The 22728-nt window shown below is 58.7% G+C and overlaps 1 protein-coding gene across 2 annotated transcripts in view; it reads left to right on the forward strand.

The window, feature by feature from the left end:
- The window catches only part of AXIN1 (axin 1), a 64118-nt gene extending 41596 nt beyond the window's left edge, over positions 1-22522 (forward strand). The window contains exons 4-11 of one of the 2 annotated variants that reach the window (XM_047837686.1): positions 2262-2358; positions 8968-9105; positions 13652-14181; positions 14792-14962; positions 17542-17787; positions 19610-19717; positions 21314-21481; positions 21648-22522. In XM_047837686.1, coding sequence (XP_047693642.1) covers positions 2262-2358; positions 8968-9105; positions 13652-14181; positions 14792-14962; positions 17542-17787; positions 19610-19717; positions 21314-21481; positions 21648-21774 — 1585 coding nt within the window. In that variant the 3' untranslated portion in view covers positions 21775-22522. The remainder of the gene's footprint in view (positions 1-2261; positions 2359-8967; positions 9106-13651; positions 14182-14791; positions 14963-17541; positions 17788-19609; positions 19718-21313; positions 21482-21647) is intronic. The other variant, XM_047837687.1, reaches the window with a different exon arrangement.
- The last annotated feature ends 206 nt before the right edge of the window (positions 22523-22728 follow it).

Genomic DNA, 22728 nt, shown 5'->3' on the forward strand with positions numbered 1-22728 from the left:
ATAGGAATAGTAGGGGCGCCTGGGTGGCTATTGGTTAAGCGTCCGACTTTGGCTCAGGTCATGATCTCATGGTTCGTGAGTTTGAAGCCCGTGTTGGGCCCTGTGCTGACAGCACAGAGCCTGCTTGGGATCCTGTGGCCCCCTGTCTCCCTGCCCCTCCCCTACTTGTGTGCACTCCCTCTCTCCCTGTCTCCCTGTCTCCCTGTCTCCCTCTCTCCATCTCAAAAAATAAACATTAAAAACATTTTCCCCCTCTTTCCTTCTGCTCCCTCCCCTCTGTGTGTGTGCTCTCCCTCTTTCTCTCAAGTAAAAAACAAACAAACAAACATAATAATAATAAATAAATAAATATATGCTTTTTTAAAATTTTTTTCAAAAAAACGTAGGAATAAATTTAGAATGTATTTGAATATACGTCAGAGGCAAAAAGTAGCACGGTGCGTTTCTTTACATTATTTCTCCTGGGCACAGCTGCCCTCGGCACGTCAACCACACAGTAAAAACGGTGGCATGGCTCACTAGACTTTGGACGTGGGCGTCCAAAGACAGTGCCTCATCCGGAGGCATGTGGGACCTTTAACCAGTGCCTGGTCAAAGCGTATGAGAAACAAGTTGGTGGCTCGGGACACCTGGGCAAAACCCTCCGGGCAGATGACGACATCTTTTAATGCATTTGACTTGCCTGCTGCTTGACAGCTGTCCCCTGAGGTGCCCCTGCTGGAGTGCTGAGCCAGTCACACTGCACACCCAGCTGGTGCCCTGATAGCCGGGACACCGAGGCAGTGACAGGAGAGATGGGCTGTCCCAGCCTCGTTCTGCCTCATTCAGCCAAAGTCTACCCTTTCCACCCAGGCCAGGGCTCTCAGGAATATGATTTTAAGAGGAGAATGTTGCATCCCTGCCTGTAAGCAAAGCCGCCGAGCTGGGGGCCCAGCAGTTAAGAAATGAGATCAGAATTGTGTGCACGTGTGGATCCTGCTGGCAAGTAGGAGCACTGCTCTGAGAGCGCCCCAGCCCTGTCCCCCCACACCCCCTTCCCTGGGCCGTGCTCGGGAAGGAGGCCAGGGGACGCAGATCTTCACCCACTGGAGGCCAGGGAGGCCGAGGTCTTTCAACAGCCAGATGGTTTACAGACCCCTCCCTTCCAGCTGTCAGAGCTGGGAACCCGCTCAGGAGTTCTTCAGTGAGGAAGAGGTGGGGACCCAGAGGAGCCACTCTCTCTAGGCATCCTGCTCTGGCGGGCGTCGTCACGTCACAGTGGCTCCTGTTGGCCACTGTGCTTCTTAGCGTAGATATAAAGTGCGGAGAGGACTGGAGAGCTGGAGGGATCGGGTCCGTGCAGTGGGTGAGGTGTTAGAGCTGGCATGTGTCTTGAGTAGGTACATTCAGTCATGTACAGACAACATGTGATTTGATTCATACATTTATTACAATCTTTAAGAGGGTTTATAACTAAAACTTACGTCAAGGAAGCTAATTTGTGTACCCTCAGAGAGAGAACGCTGCCTTTCCAGTCTACCTTGGAAGACAGCAGGTAATATAGAACCTGGGAGATCTGTTCCAGTGGGATCTAAATTGTCTTGGCTGTCCGTGTTTTGGTCTGTTTACAGCACTGCTGCCAGACAGGCACCTGGGCGTTCAGTGACAGGTCAGTGAATGTTTCAGGCTTTGTGGCCACATACGGTCTCTGTCACATATTCCTTTCCTGCTTTTCTTCACCCCCAATTTTATTTTTTTTTATGTTTTTATTTATTTTTGAGACAGAGAGACAGAGCATAAGCAGGGGAGGGGCAGAGAGAGAGGGAGACACAGAATCTGAAGCAGGCTCCAGGCTCTGAGCTGTCAGCACAGAACCCGACGCGGGGCTCAAACTCACAAACCGCGAGATTGTGACCTGGGCCGAAGTCAGATGCTTAACCGACGGAGCCACCCAGGCGCCCCTTCCCCTTCAAGTTTTGAGAGAGAACACAAGTGGGGGAGGGGCAGAGGGAGAGAGCAAGAATCTTAAGCAGGCTCTATGCTCAGTGTGGGACCCGACAGGGGCTCGATCCCGCGACTCCGGGATCATGACTTGAGCCGAAATGAAGAATAAAATGAAATGACGCTCATCCTACTGAGCCACCGAGGTGCCCCTTGTCCACTGCTTTAGAAAACGGAGACACCCTTGTTAGCTCTCCGGCCGTAGATAGCAGGCCTCGCCAGCTGCACTTCCCTGAGCTGTTTGTCTTGCACTCACGCCGGGCTCTCTCTCCTCCGGACAGGGATGGAGTCCCGCCGTACAGGACCCGTAAGCAGCACCGCCGGGAGATGCAAGAGAGCGTCCAGGTCAACGGACGGGTGCCCCTACCTCACATCCCTGTAAGTTCTGGCCGCGCAGCCCTGCGCCCTGTCTCCTGGGCCCTCTGGGACCATGCCCACCCTTTCTCCCTCCACCCCCGGCCACTGTGGCACTGAGCAGCGGGAAGGGCATTGCTTCCCGCGGGCTCAGCTCATGTCCAGGCATAGCGTGTGGTCAACACGAGGTCACGCCCTGCAGGCTGGCGAGGACAGCGTGGGCGACTTGTAGGCCCACTCGTTCCCTTCACAGGGGCAGGGAGGGCCTCACGTAGCACCTGCTGTGCAGTCTTCCCGTCCTGCTAAGTGACGTGCTGCTCCTCGATGTGGGAGAGCAGCTCTGAACCCCTGTCCCTGGCTCGATACCGGGCCCGGCCCCTGCACGGGCCACCTCACTGTGGCTCCATGCGGAAGCCTGACGGTGGCGAGGCTCAGCGCCTCTGATCCCAAGTTACTGTGAGCGCTTGCTGTGGGGGGTGCCTCAGCTTCGCCTCCTGGGAGGAAATAGTGAGGTGACAGTAGTCCCCCCGACTGTGGGAGCCGGAGGGGGGGCTTCGCAGAGCAGGCAGGCAGCCTGCCCCCACCTGCAGAGATCTCTTTATCTTGGCGTGCCGACCGAACGGGAAAGACTTCTCAGGGAAGAGAAGGAGGGCTTGCAGGAGTCTCAAACCGTTGGTGCTGCGAGCAGCTGTCCGCGGTTCCTGTGCAGGTGAAGGGGACGTCTCTCGGGGTCACCGCACACTCATCCGTGGCCAGTTCTTTGCTTAGAGTCTTTTAGCTAATTTCCAGGTAAGAAAGGTGATTTTTATGGTTGAGCAGAAAGGTTGTGGGTGTGTTCTTGCTTCTGAGAAGAGGATGGGTGGTCAGTGTTAGGGGCACCTGGGGGACTCCGGTCGGTTCAGTGTCATGACCTCAGGTTCGGCTCAGGTCATGACCTCACTGCTGGCGGAGTCAGGCCCCGTGTCGGGCTCTGTGCTGTGCTGACAGCGCGGAGCCTGCCTGTGATTCTCTTCCTCCCCCTCTCTCTCTCCCTCTCTCTCTCTCTCTCTTTCTCTCTCTGTGCCTCTCCCTGCTTGCGTGCTTTCTAAATAAATAAATACATGTTTAAAAAAAGGAAAAAACAGGGGCGCCTGGGTGGCGCAGTCGGTTAAGCGTCCGACTTCAGCCAGGTCACGATCTCACGGTCCGTGAGTTCGAGCCCCGCGTCGGGCTCTGGGCTGATGACTCAGAGCCTGGAGCCTGTTTCCGATTCTGTGTCTCCCTCTCTCTCTGCCCCTCCCCCGTTCATGCTCTGTCTCTCTCTGTCCCAAAAATAAATAAACGTTGAAAAAAAAAAATTTAAAAAAAAAAAAAGGAAAAAACAGAAAAGCCTGGTCAAGCATCTTGTCACCTCCCAGCACAGACTTGACCTAAGCCAGGCGCCGACAGCGTGTGCTCGGGAGGAGTGCATGCTGCTGCCGGTGGTCTGTGTGCGCGTGTGTGCCTGCGTGTGCGTGTACGCTGCCGGGGCCCCTCAGGGCTCCCCCGTAGGGAGCACCAGCCGGAGTCGGAGCGCAGCCGGGGCCTGCACACATCTTCACCTCGCTGTAGGCTGGTGCGTGTGTCTCCTAGCTCTCTTCAGAGATCTTTTTTGTTCTTTGTGTTTTGTGGTTTTTTTAAGGGTTATTTATTTATTTTCAGAGAGGGGGCAGGGAGTGGGGGAAGGGCAGGGAGAGAGGGAGACAGAGAATCCCAAGTAGGCTCTGCACTGTCAGCACGGAGCCTGATGCAGGGCTCGGTCTCAGATGGTGACCTGAGTCGGTACCGAGTCAGACGCTTAACTGACTGACCCCCCAGGTTCCTCTCTTCATGGATGTGTAAACTCAGGACTGGGCCTGGGCAGGGGGAGTAGTAGGGGTGCCTGGGTACCCTGTGTCCCAGAAAGGAAGGGGGTGAGTGGACACAGGAGCCACGTGGAGGTGCTCCCTCCCACCAGGCCACCAAAGCGTGAGGGTCAGTGGCGGTGAGGCGGGAGCGTGCGCGTCTCTGCTGACGGACTGAACACACCGGGAGTGTGATGAACAGCAGGACACCTGCACCGGCCCAGGTGAAGCTGTCGCTCCCATGGGAAAAAGTGACTTTGGGGCAGGGGTGCCATCTTCAGCCGTGAGGGGACCTGTGGATGCTGCCCCCTCGAGGACCATGAGAGGCCCGGGGCCTCTTGCCGGAGAAATCAGCAGGACACAGCCCACGTTGAGGGCCACCCTGCCCAAGAACTGGCTTCAAATTTTCAAAAGTCACAGGGTCACATAAGTCCAGAGGAGACAGCCTCGTTCCAGACTGAGGGAGTGCAGAGAAACGGTCCAGCTGAGCGCTGTGGCCGTGCAGGGCCTGTGGGGCCTCCGGGTCCAGGGATGCTCGTGTCAGGGAGCCCTCCTCTGTGGGACGCCTACCAACCAATTCTGGCGATAGGATCTGATTCAAGCAATTAAACGGCATATTCAAGAAAACCAAAAGAGAAAGTTGGTGAGCTGCAATATAGACCTGGAAAGATGTCTCAGAATGCGGCACAGAGAATCAGGAAGAGACAAGAGTCAGAAGTGTCATTGGGGGAATGTTCCAGAATCGAGGAAAGCAAGGCATCTTCAGTCTCTGGAAGGTCCTGGCCAAGTCAGCGTGAAGGCAGAGCTGAGAGAGGCAGGCATGGCAGCGAGAGCCTGGCTTTACCGTGTGGTGTGGACAGTGCTGTGGGCTCACGGGCTTCCAGCCTTGGTCGCCCAGCCCCCCGGCAGGGCTAAGAACGTTCTTGGGCACCACGCTGACCCTCGGGCCTGACCCTGTGCGACCATTCGTTGAAAGTAGGAGTCCTGTGCGTCCTGGTGACTTCTGAGTGCTGGTTACCTTCCAGGGGAGGCTTAATGAGCCCTGCTCCTTGAGCTGTTCACACGTTCAGGGGAACAGGTCGTGGCTGGGATGGACTGGGCACGGCCAGGCGGTTGGTGCAGATGCCGGGGGCGGTGGGGGGGGGGGGGGCAGAGGTCACCGGCCTCCTCACCCGCCTGGGCTTCGTTTTCCGGGGACCAGCGTTAGAAGATGTCGCCCGCGTGCTTCTCGGCGGCGTGGGGAGCTTCATGGTCTCTCCAGGGGCCCCTCTGCATCTGTCTGATAGCTCAGCAGAGGGGCCTGGCGGGGGTGTGCTTGGGTAGCCCGTTGAGGCGGTGGGGCGCGGGTGGGGGGGGGTCTCAGCAGCAGAAGCACTCCCTGGGTGAGCTGGCGTCTGCCGTCAGCACTGGGCACAGCCTGGAGCCCAGCCTGGCTGTGTGGTCAGGTCAGACAGGCCAGCACGTGGCTCGGAGTTAAGAGCGAAGAGAGGGCATGCTGCATCCGTTCTGTCCGGCGTGGAAATGAAGCAGGAGAAAACTCACCGAAGGGGAGTCGGGAAGCCAGTGGGGGGAGCTCTCGTGCCAACCCAGCAGGAGCGTCCGTTACAGGGAAGGACGCGCTGCGTCCCCTACCCACTGCGTCCCACCCCTGCAGCTCAGCCAAGGAGAAGCCTTTGTCGCCCCAGACGCTTGCTTCTCTCCAGTGGACTTCCATTCACAGCAGCCCTCCCAACTCCCCTTCTCCGTAAGATGACGTCTTTGCCTTTGTTCGTGGGAGTAGTCTATCACTTTTGCCATACAATGCTTGTCCCCAGTTGCAGTTCTTTGTTACTCCTAAATAAAACCATTTTTGCTAGTAGAATAACTGACTTTTATTTTTAAGGGCAACATTTTTTATCTAACAAACCAGAAGAAAATGTTTCCCATCTCGGCCGAGGTCGTGGAGTCCTGTGATTTGGGTGTCTCTTCTGTGGCTGGTGACACCCGCCTGCCCCAGGAACCTGTGCGTGTCTACTTTGTCGTTGGGCCGGAGACTTGGGGTGGGTCTCAGGGGAGGCAGGTCCGGGAACGCGGGCGAGAGGCAGACGCTGTGCTGCCCCGAGGTAGGCGGGTGGGCTGTGCCTGGTGGTCCTTGCTGTGTGACTTCCAGGGGATCAGGGCCAGGACGAGGGGCTGTGTGTGGGTGTCGGTGCAGGGGCACAGAGGCACCACCACGTGGGGGACCCCGCTGACTTTCCAGTCATGAAAGGTCTACTCCTTGATGCCCGAGGGAGGGGCCATCTGAACTCCCCAGAAGGTCCACAGTTGTAATTACTAGGACTTTTTCCTTTGTGACTTCTTTTGTTCCTCCACAGCCGGAACGTTACCCGTTTTTCCACAGAGCTGGTAATTATTGTCATTTCTGACAGTTTCCCATTTTCAGAAGCATAGCCGTGCAGCCTAGAGGCTCTTTTCCAGAACACCTGAGCTTGGGGGCAGGCATCCGCCACAGGGCCGAGCCTCGCACGCGTCCTCACTCCACGTGGGTGCGTTTCCGTCTCGTGGGGACTTCTCACTCTGCCCTTTCTCTGCGTGTGCCGTCTCACGGTCAGCGCTGCTCAGCGCTTGCCACCTGGACGTCTGGCCTTGCTGTCTCAGTCTCATGCAGGTCACTGCCCTCTGCTCAGTTCAGTCCCCGGAGAAGCCAGCCTGCTGGCCTCGGGCCTTTCTTGTCCACTGGGATATGCTGTCTGCAAAGACTCCCTTCCGGGTCTCGACCTCATGGCTGTCCCTACTGCCCAGCCTCTTCTGAGAACACTGGGCACCCCCGGACCTTCCGCACCAGCTCTCTCTGTTGAAGTGTTAGCTTGTGTCCTGGGCTTGCCCTCCCCTGCTTCCCTCTCCGGACGCTTCCGAGCTTTCTGCAGCCGCCCCTGAGCTCATCGAGGCCAGTGATAGCCCCACACGTGGGCATTTGTCCCCGAGCCCTTCCCATGATTTTCTCACCTAAGCTTACCTGTTTCTGAGGTTCTGTCGTTTTGTAGATGAGAAACATAGAGTCAAAACTGTGCCCAGGGGCACTGCCCCCGCTCAGGCTCCTGCCCCACACGGAGTCCTCCCTGCTCAGCTTGCTGTGCATCTGAAGTCCAGGGTTCTAGATCGCCACTATCCATCCAGGAGATCAGAGAGGATTCCTGTGTGTCACCCTGTCTCGGGCTACTCCCTCCTCCGTCTGCCCTCCTGCCCTGTCCGAGCCCCCTGGGCTCTCTCCCCTCCTCTTGGCAGCTCCCCGGTGACCCCATCCCCCTCAACAGGGGGGTGGTGGCTTAGATTTTAAAAAATATGTATATTTTTTTAATTTTTGAGAGAGAGAGACAGAGTGCAAGCTGGAGAGTGGCAGAGAGAAAGGGGGACAGAGGGCTCGAAGCTGGGCTCTCCGCTGTCAGCACAGAGCCCAGTGTGGTGCTTGAACTCAGGAACCTGAGCTGAGAACATGAGATTGAACATGAGATTGGAACCTGAGCTGAAATCAGGGTTTGGATGCTTAACTGACTGAGCCACCCAGGCGCCCAAGTGGCTTAGATTTTTAAAACACGTTTGTGCTAAAAGATATTGTTAGGACAGCTGATCAAATTAAAATAAGGCCTGATTAGGTAACAGTAATGTTAGACTTTTAAAACATGTAGTGACCTAACACAGACCTAATGTGATGGTCACCAGGGCTCTGTTGTCCCTCCTGGCTCAGTGCTGGGTAAAGGAGACCTTAGACAAGAAAAGGGGGCAGTGAGGAACCCAGCAGAAGGGGCAAGTGTGAACACTCGTTTTAAGAGAAAACGCAGGTTTCTGGGAATGCAAAGTGGTGTAGCCACTCTGGAAAACAGTATGGTGGTTCCTCAAAAACCTAAAAATAGAACTACCCTTCGACCCAGCAATTGCACTACTAGGCGTTTATCCAAGGGATACAGGTGTGCTGTTTCAAAGGGACACATGTATCCCGATGTTTATAGCAGCACTATCAACAACAGCCAAAGTATGGAAAGAGTCCAAATGTCCATTGCTGGAGGAATGGATAAAGAAGATGCGATATATGGGGCTCCTGGGTAGCTCAGTCGGTTGAGTGGCTGACTTCAGCTCAGGTCGTGATCTCACGGTCTGTGAGTTCGAGCCCCGCGTCGGGCTCTGTGCTGCCAGCTCGGGGCCTGGAGCCTGCTTCAGGTTCTGTGTCTCCCTCTCTCTCTCTGCCCCTCCCCTGCTCATGCTCTGTCTCTCTGTCTCAAAAATAAATAAAAACAAATTTAAAAAAAGATGTATATTTATACGATGGAGTATTACTTGGCAATCAAAAAGAATGAAATCTTGGAGGGTGTTATGCTCAGTGAAATTAGAGAAAGACAAAAATCATGACTAAACTCCTATGAGGACTTTAAGGGACAAAACAGATGAACACTAGGGAAGGGAAACACAAATAATATAGAAACAGGGAGGGGGACAAAAGAGAAGAGACTCATAAATATGGAGAACAAACGGAGGGTTGCTGGAGGGGGTGTGGGAGGGCGGATGGGCTAAATGGGGAAGGGGCACTAAGGAATCTACTCCTGGAATCACTGTTGCACTACATGCTGACTAGTTTGGATATAAATTTAAAAAAACAAAAAATAAAACAAGTGAAAAAAACGAAACAAAACGCACGTTCGGGGCTCCTCCTGGTCGCCCAGAGAGTGCCCGTGTGCCATCTTGACGGGGCTGGCAGTTCAAGGCTGCACGTGGCTGGCTAATCAGTGTCTCCTTGCAGCGCACTTACCGAATGCCAAAGGAAGTCCGCGTGGAGCCCCAGAAGTTCGCCGCGGAGCTCATCCACCGCCTGGAGGCCATCCAGCGGACACGGGAGGCCGAGGAGAAGCTGGAGGAGCGGCTGAAACGCGTCCGGATGGTGAGTGAGCCTTCTGGGAGAGGCCACAGTGCGGCTCGGGTTCTGGATGATCTTACTGCGTTTTGGTGGAGTTAAGGGCAGCTTCAGGCTCCCACGAGCTCCCTCCTGGGTCTCCCAGAGTGCTGGCTCCCGACGCCCTCTGACCCTGCCCTGGTGGCTGGCCGCTCTCCTGTGACGGGGGCCCGTCTGAAGCCGCCACCGCTCCTGTGCGGTCTTCACCGTCTCCTGGGGAGGAGGTCCCCCTGGCGGGGACCCCGAGCCCGGTCTGAGAGCAACCAGTAAGGCACTCAGCAGCCGCTCCTTGGCCTGCGGGGAGCTGGGGTTCCTGTGCCACCTGCTTCTGGGGACGTGTGGAGAGGCTGGCAGAGACCACGCCCTGCTGTCATCCCCAGGCGGTGGCCACACCGGAGCTACATCGGCTCGGCTCAAGAAGGCAGTTTTGGCAGACGACTCAACGCGTACCACGTGCATACTGACCTCTCCTTTCAGCCCAACCCCCTTCCCGCTCCCTCCCGTGTCCCACATGCCCCCGCGGCCCCGCCAGGTCCCAGGGGCGCCGGGCACACGTGTGGAGCAGAGTGTGCCCTTGGCACGGGGCCTGGGGGCTCCCACCTGTCATCCCGAGTGCAGAAAGGGTCACGTTCAGAAATAGGCTCCTGTGCCTTGTTTTCTGACCCGTGGCCTTGCCGGGCAGAACGTGGAGTGCTGGGACAATTACGTGTGGTTTGTGACTTACCTGCTCTGATACTTCTCGGCCTGTAGCTGTCAAAGAGACATGTGGCTTATGTGGCCTGTGGGCGTCATCCTGCAAGACTCATTCCCACGTGTGCTCGGGTTTCCGTCCTGAGATGTTGATGACAGACATGTCCCTTGAGCACGGCCTTCCCCGTGCTCCTCACGCCTCACCAGGTTGTGTGTCCCCGAGGCCCCAGTGCCCCGTGCTCCCGGAGCCAGGCGCCACTGTGTCGCTGGAGACAGGCCTTTGCTTTTCTCCAGCAGGTAGGAATCTCCTTCTGAAACTAAGAAAGGTCACCACTGGCAGCACCCGGCCGGCTCGGTCGGTGGAGCGTACGACTCTTCCTCTCAGGGTTGTGAGTTCAAACCCCACGTTGGGTGTGGAGTTTGCTTTAAAAAAAAGAAGAAGGAAAAACAGTCACCAACGAGTGGCGTCTTGCACTTTTTCCCTCAATACCTCATGCCCGATGCCTGAAACCCAAACCATGACTGCTGTGGGGGTGCCTGGCGCATCGCTTGGTAGGGCATCCGACTCGTGATTTTGGCTCAGGTCGTGATCCTAGGGTCATGCGATTGAGCCCCACATAGGACTCTGTGCTGAGCGTGGAGCCTGGTGGGATTCTCTCTTCCCCTCTCTCTCTGCGCCTCTTGCAGGCTTGCTCTCTCTTTCTTTCTCTCTTTCTCTCTCTCAAAACACAACACAAAGAAACACACACCCGAAACAGGATTGTCTTGAAGGAATTGTTTCTCTACCTGGTCACCCGATACTCATTTACAACACGGACCTGAGCCCTGCTCAGACTCTGTCCGAACCCCCAGGAGGGGCCTGCTGTCTCACCTTCCGTGTTCCCCCGGTGAGTCATGTGCACCCCAAGTCTGGAGATGCCATCGCAAGGGTTGTCATGGGGTCCAGCCACAGTCACACCTGGCGGTTTCCTGTCCTGCCCTCCATGCATCACACACGGTGCTGTGCCCTTGCCGTCCAGGGTTCCGGAGCCCCCTCATATGACACCCAGGTTTGAAATGAGGGGCCAGTCCACCCCCCACACTTTTCAGATTTCGAATAGCGTTTCAAAACCTGGGGTTCGCGGTGGGCACCAGGAAGGCTGGGGTGGTCGTCGAGGTGAATGGCCAGATGGTGTGCTCTCCGAGAGGGAGCCCGCATGAAAGTTTTTTTTTTTTTTTTTTTAACATTCATTTTTGAAAGGCAGAGAGAGACAGAGCATGAATGGGGGAGGGCCAGAGAGAGAGGGAGACACAGAAACAGAAGCAGGCTCTAGGCTCCGAGCTGTCAGCACAGAGCCCGGCATGGGGCTTGAACTCACGGACCGAGAGATCATGACCTGAGCCGAAGTCGGCCGCTCAACTGACTGAGCCACGCAGGCGCCCCTATGAAAGTATTTTTAAGCACCTGGGCAGGGACACTAGGTTTTTCTTACCGGCATCTTCTTGTCTTCCTCCCTCGTCGTGACCCGGTGACTCCCGTGTAGGCAGCGCAGTGCTGGCCTGGGCGCCGGGCGTGTGCTGACCCGCTGCCTGTTTGCCAGTCTGGGTTGCAGCGAGGGTGGGGGCGGACATTCAGTGGGCATCCACGGAGGCCACCTTCCCCGTCAGGGTCCAGCAGAGGCCTCCGTGAGTGAAGGGACTGTCAGGGCATGGCCTGTCAGGTAACCTTCTTTGAGAAATCAGTGTCGGACACAGAGTTGCCATGAGGCACGGCGGGTTTTACAGGAGCCAAGCCCTGGTTTGCGTGCCGTCGTGGAGCTGGCACCATGGCGCGTCCGCGGCCCAAGCACGCCTCCGTCAGTGCCTCCTGAGTACGCTCACGAAGTAAAAGTACCCTGTGGTTTGTGAAAGAAGTTTAAGGAAGGAGACTTTCAAACCTTCTTGCCGTAGAACCCGGCTGTGGTAATTGTGTCAAGTTTGTCCTCGTGGCTCGGTGTGCCCGTGGCCCTGCAGGTCACTGTGCGGGACGGGCATTTTAACAGCCATTGGTATTCGGTGTATTTTTCTCATGTCTGAGTCTTAGTCTCCTGTTGTCTGCGGCCTCCCTGTCAAGGGCGTGCGGTTGTGCCTGGATCTCCCAGGAGCTGTCACGGGGGGCTGGGCCCGGCCACAGAGAGTTGCCCAGTGCCTGTGACTTAACACAAGATGTTCAAACGAGTAGCCCCTTGCATTTCCTGGGTATCGATTCGGGATCGAATCGGCAGGCCCGCGGTGGCGTCTGGACAGGATTGCCAGGCTCCGTGTCACAGTCTCTGGCCTGTAGCCACTCTGTCCCCATAGGCTTCCCTCGGACCCTGGGGGGCTCGCTGCCCCACAGCTGGCTGTGCGGTGCCATCGGATGCCCTGAGTGTTTAAAACAAAACAGGAGAAAGTCAATTCTAATTACGTACGTACAGGGAATCCGCGTGGACGTGAGAGTCCCTGTCTTGTATGATTTTACAAAATAAGGCTCATATAAATATGCCATAAACTATAGTCTTTTTTTAAAGACGAATAACTACAAATTTTTAAATAAGAGTTTTGTTGTAAAATTCGGAAAATAAGAACAAAGAAGAAAGTGAAAATTCTTAGCTAGACAGTTTGGTGAACCTGTAACATTTCAAAACCGTAAAACCGATTTCCTACATGTTCAGAGCCACCGAGACAAGCTGGCTCTCAGCCCAAGCTGTCCGTCACCACCCCATGCCGCCCCCCGGGGACTGCAAGAGCCCCTCCTCCTTAACCGTAGGGGTCAGTGTCCGTCGAGGGCAGAGTGGGGGGTCCGGCATGGGACGTGGGGTGGGGAGCCCAGGGCCCCGGTGTGCCCGAGAGGGGCGTGTTCACCCTCCCCGCAGCCATGCGCCTGCCCTCTGTCCTGCTCCGTGCCACCTGCGACCTGAGCGTGGACTGAAGTGTCTGCAGCTGACCGCCTGTCCTGGTGACGTGGAGACGCTTTCCCATAAGTGAAAAGTTTCTTGTGGATTTTGTGAGATTTGTTTCTGGTACAGTACAGGGGTAGCTGTCCCATCCTTTCTGGTCACTACCGGCTGTACCCACCGTTATTCTGGTGTCCACAATTCAGTGAGATGAGAAAATAAATACAAGACTTGGCTGGTCAGATGTTATATTTACAGATAGGGTCCTGTTGGCTGCCAGAGACTCCAGAGAAACCCAACTGGATTTAGTGTGACAGTTGACCCAGAATCACAGAGCAGAGCAATTAAGCAGAAAACGAGCTCTTCTGTACAAGGGCGTATTTCCTTTGAAAATGTAATGGGAAAGGGACGATCAGGTTGCACAGTCGGTTAAGCGTCTGACTCTTGATCTCGACTCAGGTCATGATCTCCCGGTTTGTGAGTTTGGGCCCCACATCAGGCTCTGTGCTGACAGAGTGGAGCCTGCTTAGGATTCTGTGTCTCTCCCTCTCTCCCTGCCCTTCCCCCCCCCCCCCAAAACAAATAAACTTTAAAAGCAAACAAAAGGAAATACAATGGAAAACATGGAAATAAAATTGAGGACTAGGAAAATCAACTGAAGAAATAAAAATATCTTTATTGAGAAGTGTAAAAGAACTAAGTCCCTCTGGAGGTTTCTCAGTGGGCGGGATTGGGTGGGCGTTGTGGTCCTCGAGCTCCTGGTGCGTGGTGGGCGTGCTCACTCTCTCACGCTCCCCAGCACCCAGCGCCTCACCTGGCCTGCTCATCCTGGGCTCGGTGCTTCCGGCCCCCGAGATGGAGCGTTGCGGGCCTATTTCTTTGTTTCCGCGAGGACGAGGTTTCTGTGACTCGGCCGGTGCCAGGAGGTGACTCGTGACCTTGTCCTGCAGGAGGAAGAAGGTGAGGATGGTGACATGCCCTCTGGTGCCCCGGGGGCCACTCATAAGCTGCCTTTGGCCACAGCCTGGCACCACTTCCCGCCCCGCTATGCAGACGTGGGCTGCGTGGGTCTGCGGGACGCGCACGAGGAGAACCCTGAGAGCATCCTGGATGAGCATGTGCAGCGGGTCATGAGGACGCCGGGCTGTCAGTCGCCGGGGCCCGGCCACCGTTCCCCTGACAGCGGGCACGTGCCCAAGATTGTGGGGGTCCTAGGGGGCGTGCCCCCTGGGCACAGTAAGCACGCACCTAAGTCTGGGGTGAAGCTGGACGCAGCCGGCCCACACCTGCACAGGCACGGCCACCACCACAGTCACCACGGGGCGGCCAGGCCCAAGGAGCAGGCTGAGGCTGAGGCTGCCCGCCGCATCCCGGGCAGCTTCTCTTGGGGCCCGGAGCTGCACGGCCACACAGCCAAGCCCCGTAGCCACTCAGAGAGCGTGGGCACCGCCCCCAATGCCAGCGACAGCCTGGCCTACAGGTGAGTGTCTGTGGCAGCCTGGGCCTTGCTTTGGGATCAGGGCTGTGGTTTCTTCATCCCTGAACCTATATCAGTAAGGGCCACGTGCGCCTTCCCGGGGAGGAAGGGGTCACAGTGAGAGGCTGTGTCTCCTGAGGGTTCTGTTCAGTTTTCTGGGCCACAGTTCCCCTTTAAAAGTCGTCCAGCCGGGGTTGCCTGCACAGACCGTGGGCATGTGGTGGCCAGAGGGCCCCAGCGCCCAGCATGAGTGCCTGGTCCTGCCTGGGGTCCCGGGCCATCCAGGGCTCTGGCCTTTGAAGGGTGCATGGATAGAGAGTAACCTGTTTCGGGGGAGGCGTCTGGGTGAGGGGTGACTGGGTCCCGGTGCTGCTGCCACCAGGTGGGTGGCAGGGCTGGGAGGGCGAAGGACAGGTGCTCCTGCCCTCCCAGCTGGTGCTGCGTGGACGCGTTGTGCTCCCCACCAGCCTAACCTCAGAGAACCCCCTGGCATTGGGGCGGAGCCCGCGAGGACACACAGCTCTGTCAAAGCCACCACGTTCAGGTAGCCGCTTTCCGGCAACAGGCCACAAAGTAAAGGCAGCAGGTGACTCCCGGCCCCTTGCTTTTGTAGCGGGAAGTCTGGCACTGCCTCCAGAAGAAACGCCAAGAAGGCGGAGTCAGGGAAGAGCGCGGGAGCCGAGGTGCCTGGCCCCTCGGAAGACGCGGAGAAGAACCAAAAGATCATGCAGTGGATCATCGAGGGGGAGAAGGAGATCAGCCGGCACCGCAAGGCCGGCCACGGGTGAGAGGCGCCGGTGTCCCGGGTGGGTGTGGCCACACAAGCCACGGGTAAAAGGCACCCGGCGTCCTGGGTGGCGCGGGCACCAGCGTGTGGCACTAATTGACGAGCCTACAGCACGGTTCCGCCAGGGTCTTTGAAGCTGCGGCCTGGCCCCACCCACCTGTCCTTATACCCCGTGGCCGTGGCCGTGTGAGCTTGCTGACTCCCGCCCCGAGTGGGGCCCTGTGCCGGCCTTGGGGTCCTGACACAGCTTCGGTGTCCTGGGCAGGAGCGTCCGCTGCTGAGCTCGTTCTCAAGTCACCACATTTCTGCCTGACCTCCTCTTGCTGCGCCCAGCCGGCCAAGGGGGGGCCCCGCTTTCACACAGCTGCCCTCACGAGCTGCTTTCTGGGTGGCTGACGCCTCCACACGACAGTGACCTAAGTTACTGGGGCAGTCAGGCAGGTACCTGGACGCCACTCCAGACAGACCGCGCAGGACAAGTCTTCTCTGATCGCACCTGGTCACCCCCCAGCCGTCGGTGGTGTCTGCACCCTCTGAACTCTGTACTGGCCCCACAGAGCCGGAGGCTGCTCTGGAGGGTGTGGAGCCAGGACCCCAGACGTGCCATTGCCGCCTCGCGTGGGTCCGTCCGTTTTGGGGGGACCATGGGGGACTGGGGCTGGCCCGGACTGCACGCCTCACCCCCAGACCAGCTGTCTGGGCCGTGGGGCTGGTGCCCGTGGGTGGGCTGGCCACCCCTCCTTCCTCAGTCTCCCGCTTCGCTGACTGTCTGTTTTGGATATGGTTGGGGACGGTAGAGTGCGCGTGTGTGGCGGCGGTGGGGGGGGGGGGGGGGGGTGGCTCGGGGTGGGGAGGGGAGAAAGGGAGAAGTGGGTAACCACCTGCCAGCCAGCCCATCCTGAGCAGAGACGTGGGACTCTCCACCCGTGGGTCCCTGTGTCTGGCCTCCACGTGACTGTGGGAACAAGGCTCCCGCCAGTGTTCGGACACCTTTGCGGTCACAAAACCTGTCCTGGGTGAGGGTCTTTCCAGAGCCCCTCTCCTGCTTTGGTTGGGTTTCTCTGGATTTCCTTTTCGGGTTTCCACAAGGAATGGCTCTGTTCTGGCCGTTCCTCCCACGCCAGATGGAGGGTTTCTGTGGTGGAAGAATAAAAGGCCCATCTGGAAACAGTCTCAGGTTGGAAGGTGCTTGATGTCAGGATGGGCCATTTTAAATGGTGGCATTTCAGTATCCCTGCCAGGTCTCCCTGGCCTCCCTGGAGTTGGGGGACAGTGTGCCTCTGTCTTTGTTGCTCTTACATCATACAACAGGTAGGCAGGGGGGTGGAGGCATGGGGCAGCGAGAGAGGGAGGACGTGGGGGGGCCAGGCGATGGGAGGTGGGGGGGGGGCAAGGAGAGGCTGGGGGTGGGCCCCAGAGCCAAGGTCTCCCTGTGGCTGGCCCCGTGGGCTCTTTAGGAGGGAGATGCCATCTTTCCTGGGGCAGTTCCGGGACTGCGAGGGCACTGAGCCTGGGGGCCCTCTTCCAGGGTTCCCTCCTGGTGCTAAAGCCCCCCTTTCCAAGGGCTCCAGCCAAGGCTAAGAGAGGCTGATGTTTTCGGTATAATTCAGCCGTGCTGCAAAGAGCTGTACTGCACAGCTCTAGAGCGTTTTGTGTTGGGTAATGAAGGCAGAGAGAGGTGTGTGATCCCACGGGGGAAACATTTGAAAAAATGAAAAATTGTATGTTTAGAGTTACGGTGATTGTGTTTAACGGGAAGGAGAATATACCAATATAATGAGAGTAGGTACTTCTAAATTAAGATTTTTAGATTGTTTTTACTTTGGAATTTCCTATATGGTTCAGTTTTCTCACAAAGAGCATTTATTTTGATACTAAAATGTTTTTTAAAAACAGTGAAAAGTTGGTTTTTTTTTGAAGTTTTTATATAGGGTATGACATAGTTCAGTAAAGTTGTGAAAAATTAGTTACAAAAGGGGCACCTGGGTGACTCAGTCGGTGAAGCGTCCGACTTCAGCTCAGGTCGTGATCTTGCGGTCTGAGAGTTCAAGCCCCGTGTCAGGCTCTGTGCTGACAGCTCAGAGCCTGGGGCCTGCCTCGGATTCTGTGTCTCCCTCTCTCTCTGCTCCTCCTCCACTCACACTTTCTGAAAATAAACAACCTTTAAACAATTCTTTAAAAATGAGTTACAGGGGCACCTGGGTGACTCAGTCAGTCAAGCGTCCAACTTGGGCTCAGGTCATGATCTCACAGTTTGTGAGTTCGAGCCCCGCGTCGGGCTCTGTGCTGACAGCTCAGAGCCTGGAGCCTGCTTGGGATTCTGTGTCTCCCTCTTTCTCTGCCCCTCCCCTGCTTGTGCTCTGTCTCTCTGAGATGAATAAATGTTAAAAAAAATAATAATAATAATAATAATAATAAATAAATAAAAATGAGCTACAAAAGGAGGGTGCAGCAGAGGAGCACGGTGTCCTGTGGTGTGGTGGGAGGGGTGGCAGGTGTGCCCCTGGTGGCCTCCACTGGCCCCGCCTGTGGCCAGGGTTCCAGATGCTGCCACACTCGTTCCTTTGCTCCCAAAGGTCTTCCGGTGCCAAGAAGCAGCAGGTACACGAGAGCCCCAGGCCCTTGTCCGTGGAGCGTCCCGGGGCCGTGCACCCTTGGGTCAGCGCTCAGCTTCGCAACTCCGTCCAGCCCTCTCACCTCTTCGTTCAAGACCCCACCATGCCACCCAACCCAGCCCCCAACCCTCTGACCCAGCTGGAGGAGGCCCGCAGGCGCCTGGAGGAGGAAGAGAAGAGAGCCAGCAAATTACCCTCAAAGCAGAGGTAGGGGGGCAGCGGGGAGGGCAGGCCACACCCCCAATCAGGGCTGCCTTGGCACTGCTTTGGGGCTGTAGCCCCCCGAGGCCTGGGCACCCCCCAGCAGTCCTGGTTTCTTCTTTCACTGAGCGCCACCCGGGGCACGGCACGTGGCCTTGCTGTGTGACAAGGGGCTGGGAGGGTCCTCCTGGGGTAGAGAGGGAGCCGTCTCCCCTCTGTGAGTGTGCACTCGCCCCGGGGCTCCACGGAGCCTCTAGACACTACGGTCAGGATCCCCCTGGCCGCTGTGCAGGCTACAGAGTGGGGGTCCTGGGGGGGGTCCTTGGGCGGGGAGCCATAAACGGTGCCACGCACAGGTGGGACGGTGAATGTTGCTGAAGTACGCGTAGAGGTACAGTCTTCTCTGCAAGGGACCCCAAGCCCCATTGTCCCCAGTGCCATGCCCTCCTGGGCCTTGAGGGCCAGAGAGGCCCCGCCCACTGCTGACGCAGCCTCAGGCCAATGCGGCTCCCCACGCCCTGCCGCTCACCCTAGGGAGAACCCCTTTGTGGATGGCGGTCTTCTCTCCAGGCCAGAATGTGCCTTCCCCTGCCCTTTCTGCTGGGCCTTGAGGTCACTTTTCCCCAAATGTACCAGCGCGTTGGAATTCCCGGACAGATCCGGGAAATCTGCATTTTCCACCGAGGCCCCGGAGCATGGTCACACGGTGGCCCTGTTCTTGGACGTTGCCAGCGCCCCTTGCCCAGTCATGGTCACTGGGCATGTTTCCTGGGGACCTCACTGTGTGGGGGGCCGTCCAGCTCTTGGGAGGCTGGTGTCAGGATGCAGGCCATCCCTGCTGCCTGTCTTATCGGGCAGAGCCAGGAGCCTGACTGCGTCCCCTGGTCATTGAGTGTGACCACGTTTATGGCCACCTGTCTCACACCCTGTGACCCTGTCAACATAGAACCAGAGAGCCGGCTCGGTGCTGCGGATGCTGCTTCGTCTGACGGGGCCTGTGACCTGGAGGCGGACAGGGCGGCAGAGTGGCCGGCGGGGAAGGGGCTGGGGCATATGGGTAGGAAGTCTTCCCTGCTGCACAGAGCCTGGGAACGTCGTCCTTGCCACGCACTGGGGGTGTAGGGCTCACGTCTGCTCTTCACCGCAGCAGCCGGCAGGCCCTGTGTGTGCTCGTGCCGGCCAGAGACGCCAAACTGGTCCACACAAGCCTCTGGGGAATCCGTATTTGGGCTGTGAGGCTCCTGACAGGGTTTTGGCCACCGGCTCCGGCGTCTCCATTTGTCGCCGGTCCAGAACGTGGGCCTTTTGTAAGCGACTGCAGACACGGATGGAGGTCCGAGTTCCTTGTGGGGTGACCCACCCCCACCCCGCCCCGGCTGGCGGAAGACAAGTCACCGTCAGGGCTGCACAACATCACGTCCGGGGCAGACAGCTGTTGGGAAAGCTGCTCGGGATGGAGCAGCAGAGGAGCGCGGACGAGGATGAGCACGCGGACGAGGCCGGAGCCAGGCCGTCCCCGAAGGCTCTTTTCAGTGTGGAGGAAGGGTCGGTGGTTCCCCGGAGTGTCATCCGCCGAGGAGTCCAGGAACTCTGGATTAACTGGAGCCTCGTGTTTCCTCACCGGCCCCGACGGAGCCCTGGAAGCCCCCGTCGTGTGGTGTGGTGTGGTGTTTTGTCCGCCCCACACGGTGGGAGCCTGGTTCGGTGGTGACGGACCCTCCCCGGGGCTCCTGCTCCGTCTGCCTGTCTGTGGCCCCACTGTCACGGCGGAGCCTTGGCAGAGGCCCGACCCCAGCACGCGCAGCTCACCGCCGTGGTTGTTCCCTAGGTATGTGCAGGAGGTCATCCAGCGGGGGCGCTCCTGTGTCAGGCCAGCGTGCACACCTGTGCTGAGCGTGGTGCCAGCCGTGTCCGACTTGGAGCTCTCGGAGACAGAGTACGTGCGCCCCCCGAGGGTCTCGGTACCGCTTACCCCGCCTCCCGCGGGGGAGCCACTGTTCCCAGGATCTGGGGCGTCGCGCCGGAAGAGCTGGAGCCGGCCTCAAGCTTCCGGTCTCTGTCAGAGGAGACGTGGGCCGTCCTGTGTGACACGTGGCCACCGGGCCAGGGAGGGAGCTCTGACCTGCTGCCTCCACTCTGGCCCCGTGTGCCCACCCGCCTTTACTTTCCTGAGCTTCCTGGCCAGCCGTTGGGGCTCGGTGGTCTGCGACTGGTGGTGCCTCTCCTGGCCCAGCACCGCGGGCGTGTGTGTCCGGGTGCCGTGAGCACACGGAGTCTGTCTGGCTCTGTTCTTGCGTGGAACGTGGGAACAGGTGCTTGGCGCGTCCGCTCCCCAGGCAGGCGTGGTGCAGGGCAGGTGTTGGGGACCTCATGTAGACGGTGCCAGCCACCCAACCCCTGTGCCTCTGCTCAGAACAGAGCAGAAACGGGGTCCCCCGCCTCATCCCACACAGTGGCTCATCACGTCCAGCCGGATGCCTGAGTGACTTAGAGCTTCCCCACCAGGTCACTCCTCGAGGGTGGTCTCTGGGGCGGGGAGGGGCCCTGCATCCCTTCTGCAGAGGACCCCCGCCACCATGTTAGGTTGCAGCACTCAGGGAAGGAAAGCAGGCACCCAGGAGCCCGGCTTGAGCAGCAGACAGCCAGCTAGCCCAAGGAACCGCCCCCTCTATCCCCTGGAGCACCAGGGAGACAGGGGGTCCCGTTGTGAGCTCAGGAGGCCTTCCCGACATGACGCTGCACCCGCTCCTGGCAGGGTGGCTGGTGGGGGCCAGGGGCTGTGTCCGAGCACACCTGGGCAGCTCCGGGGCGGTCACAGGGACGGGGACCACTACGGGACGGAGGGCGCGCTGCCTGTGCGATCTCGTCACCCATCAGGACAGGTGGCCCTTCGGAGTGGTCCCGGGCAGGAGACCGTGCAGGCCTCACAGCCCTCCCTGCAATTCTGGCCGGCCACTGCCTCTGCTCTTCAGACCAGCTGTCTGCGGTGGGGGTAGGGGGGCGGGCAGGTTCATTTCCAGACCCATACACGGTGCCATTCGCCCAGCCTCTGGCGTTCAGAGTTTCTGAAGCTTTAGGGCTTCAGGCCTCTCCTAAGGTACAGGTAGCGTCGCCCAGCCTAGAGGTGGGGGCTGCGTTTTTTCCCACGCCTCGCGATGGGATCCACCATGGGTTCTAGCCCTGAGAAACCATGTTCGTGTGGTCTGGGTAGGAGGTGACGTGCTCCAGCCAGCTCAGGACACAGGGAGGCTGGAGGCCACGGGCACGAGGGGAGATGAGCTGGCATCCATGCTGTAGATTTCGGAGAGTGTGGCCGGACCGGAGCCTCTGGTTGAGGCCCCACACGGAGTGAGGCCACAGGGCGCCTGCGGGTGAGGGGTATCCGGGCTTTCGCACTCGTGGTGTTTGCACACGGCCAGGCCGGCTCATCCTCTCTAGTCCTTATCCCCTGTTTGTAGGGGGCCCGAAGCCCTTTGGGGTGTGTCCTGTGTGACCCCGAGCCCAGCGGTCACCGCTGCGCCTCTGCCCCCAGGTCGAAGTCGCAGAGGAAGGCGGGCAGTGGGAGCGCCCAGCCGTGTGACAGCATCGTGGTGGCCTATTACTTCTGCGGGGAGCCCATCCCGTACCGGACCCTGGTGCGGGGCCGAGCCGTCACTCTGGGCCAGTTCAAGGAGCTGCTGACCAGGAAGGGCAACTACAGGTGAGGGCCGGGCGGCGCGGGAGACCCTGCGGTGGGCAGCACACGTGTTGGCGGCCGGGGCCCTGCGGCGTCTGTGTGCACGGGAGGGGAGATGAGGCCGCTGGGCCAGCAGAGGAGGGGACGAGGCCCTCACCTCCTCTCGCCGCCTCTGGCCCGCGTCCTCCAGATACTACTTCAAGAAGGTGAGCGACGAGTTTGACTGCGGCGTGGTGTTTGAGGAGGTTCGGGAAGATGAGGCCGTCCTGCCGGTCTTCGAGGAGAAGATCATCGGCAAGGTGGAGAAGGTGGACTGACCCGCCAGCCGGGCCTCCGCGCCAGGTTGGGCCCTCGTCGGGCAGGGGCCAGGGCGGCCTCCGAGGGTCCTGTGGGTCACCTGCGTGGTGTGTATGCAGACAACACAACTACTGGCAGAAGGCCACCCGCCTCTTCGGGCCGTCTGTGTCCGGACGGGCAGGGGTCCCTCTGCGGGTCCCACAGGCCTCCATCCTGCAGCTGACGAGGAGGGTGCGCGGTCCACTCCTCAGCAATACTCGGTCCGCCTGGGCGGGGAGCCCGCCCCGGAGCCACCTCGACCGCCCTCCGTGTCGCCCTGCTGCTGACCGCGGGGCAGGCCCGCCCGCTCCTCGCCCCGCGCTCACACTGCAGGCTCTGCCCCTCCCCCTGGGACTCGTCCGCCGCGCCCTGCCCCGCTCGGGCCTGGCCCGGGCCTGGGGGGCCAGGGGCCCCGCGGGGGCCTCTGTAAATTGTACATGTCACCGAGTGCCTTCAACACAGCTTGTCTCTTGCCTGCCACTGTGTGGATCCGGCGCCGGAGCCCGGAGCGCTCTCCCTCCTCCACCCTCCGTTTCCAGAGCGCGGGCTCAGCGGGTCCCGGGCCCCCCCACCTCCCCTTTAAGGGCCCGTGTAAATATGTACATTTCTCAGGCCAGGGCCAGCGGGGTGGAGGGGGCTGCCCCAGCCCATTTTTCATGCGCTGACTTGTACAATTATCTTTTCAAAGGTACTTGGATAATAATGGAATAAAATCATTTTTGAACCTTCTCCGGCGATGGAGACAGCTGTTTTCTGTGGGTGGAGCCTGGTGGCCTGTTTGCCATCGTCCACCACGGCACTTCAGGCCTCTGAGGGTCCCCTGTGTGTGGGGGGTGTCCGGTGGAGGTACACTGACAGCTCTGGAGAGGGTGGGTTCCCAGACCCAGATCTGGGTCAGAGACCCACCCAGAAGGGCTGGGGGCAAGGGCTAGGAC

Source organism: Prionailurus viverrinus, chromosome E3 (genome assembly GCF_022837055.1).
Source record: "Prionailurus viverrinus isolate Anna chromosome E3, UM_Priviv_1.0, whole genome shotgun sequence".
In the NCBI taxonomy this organism is placed as follows: Eukaryota; Metazoa; Chordata; class Mammalia; order Carnivora; family Felidae; genus Prionailurus; species Prionailurus viverrinus.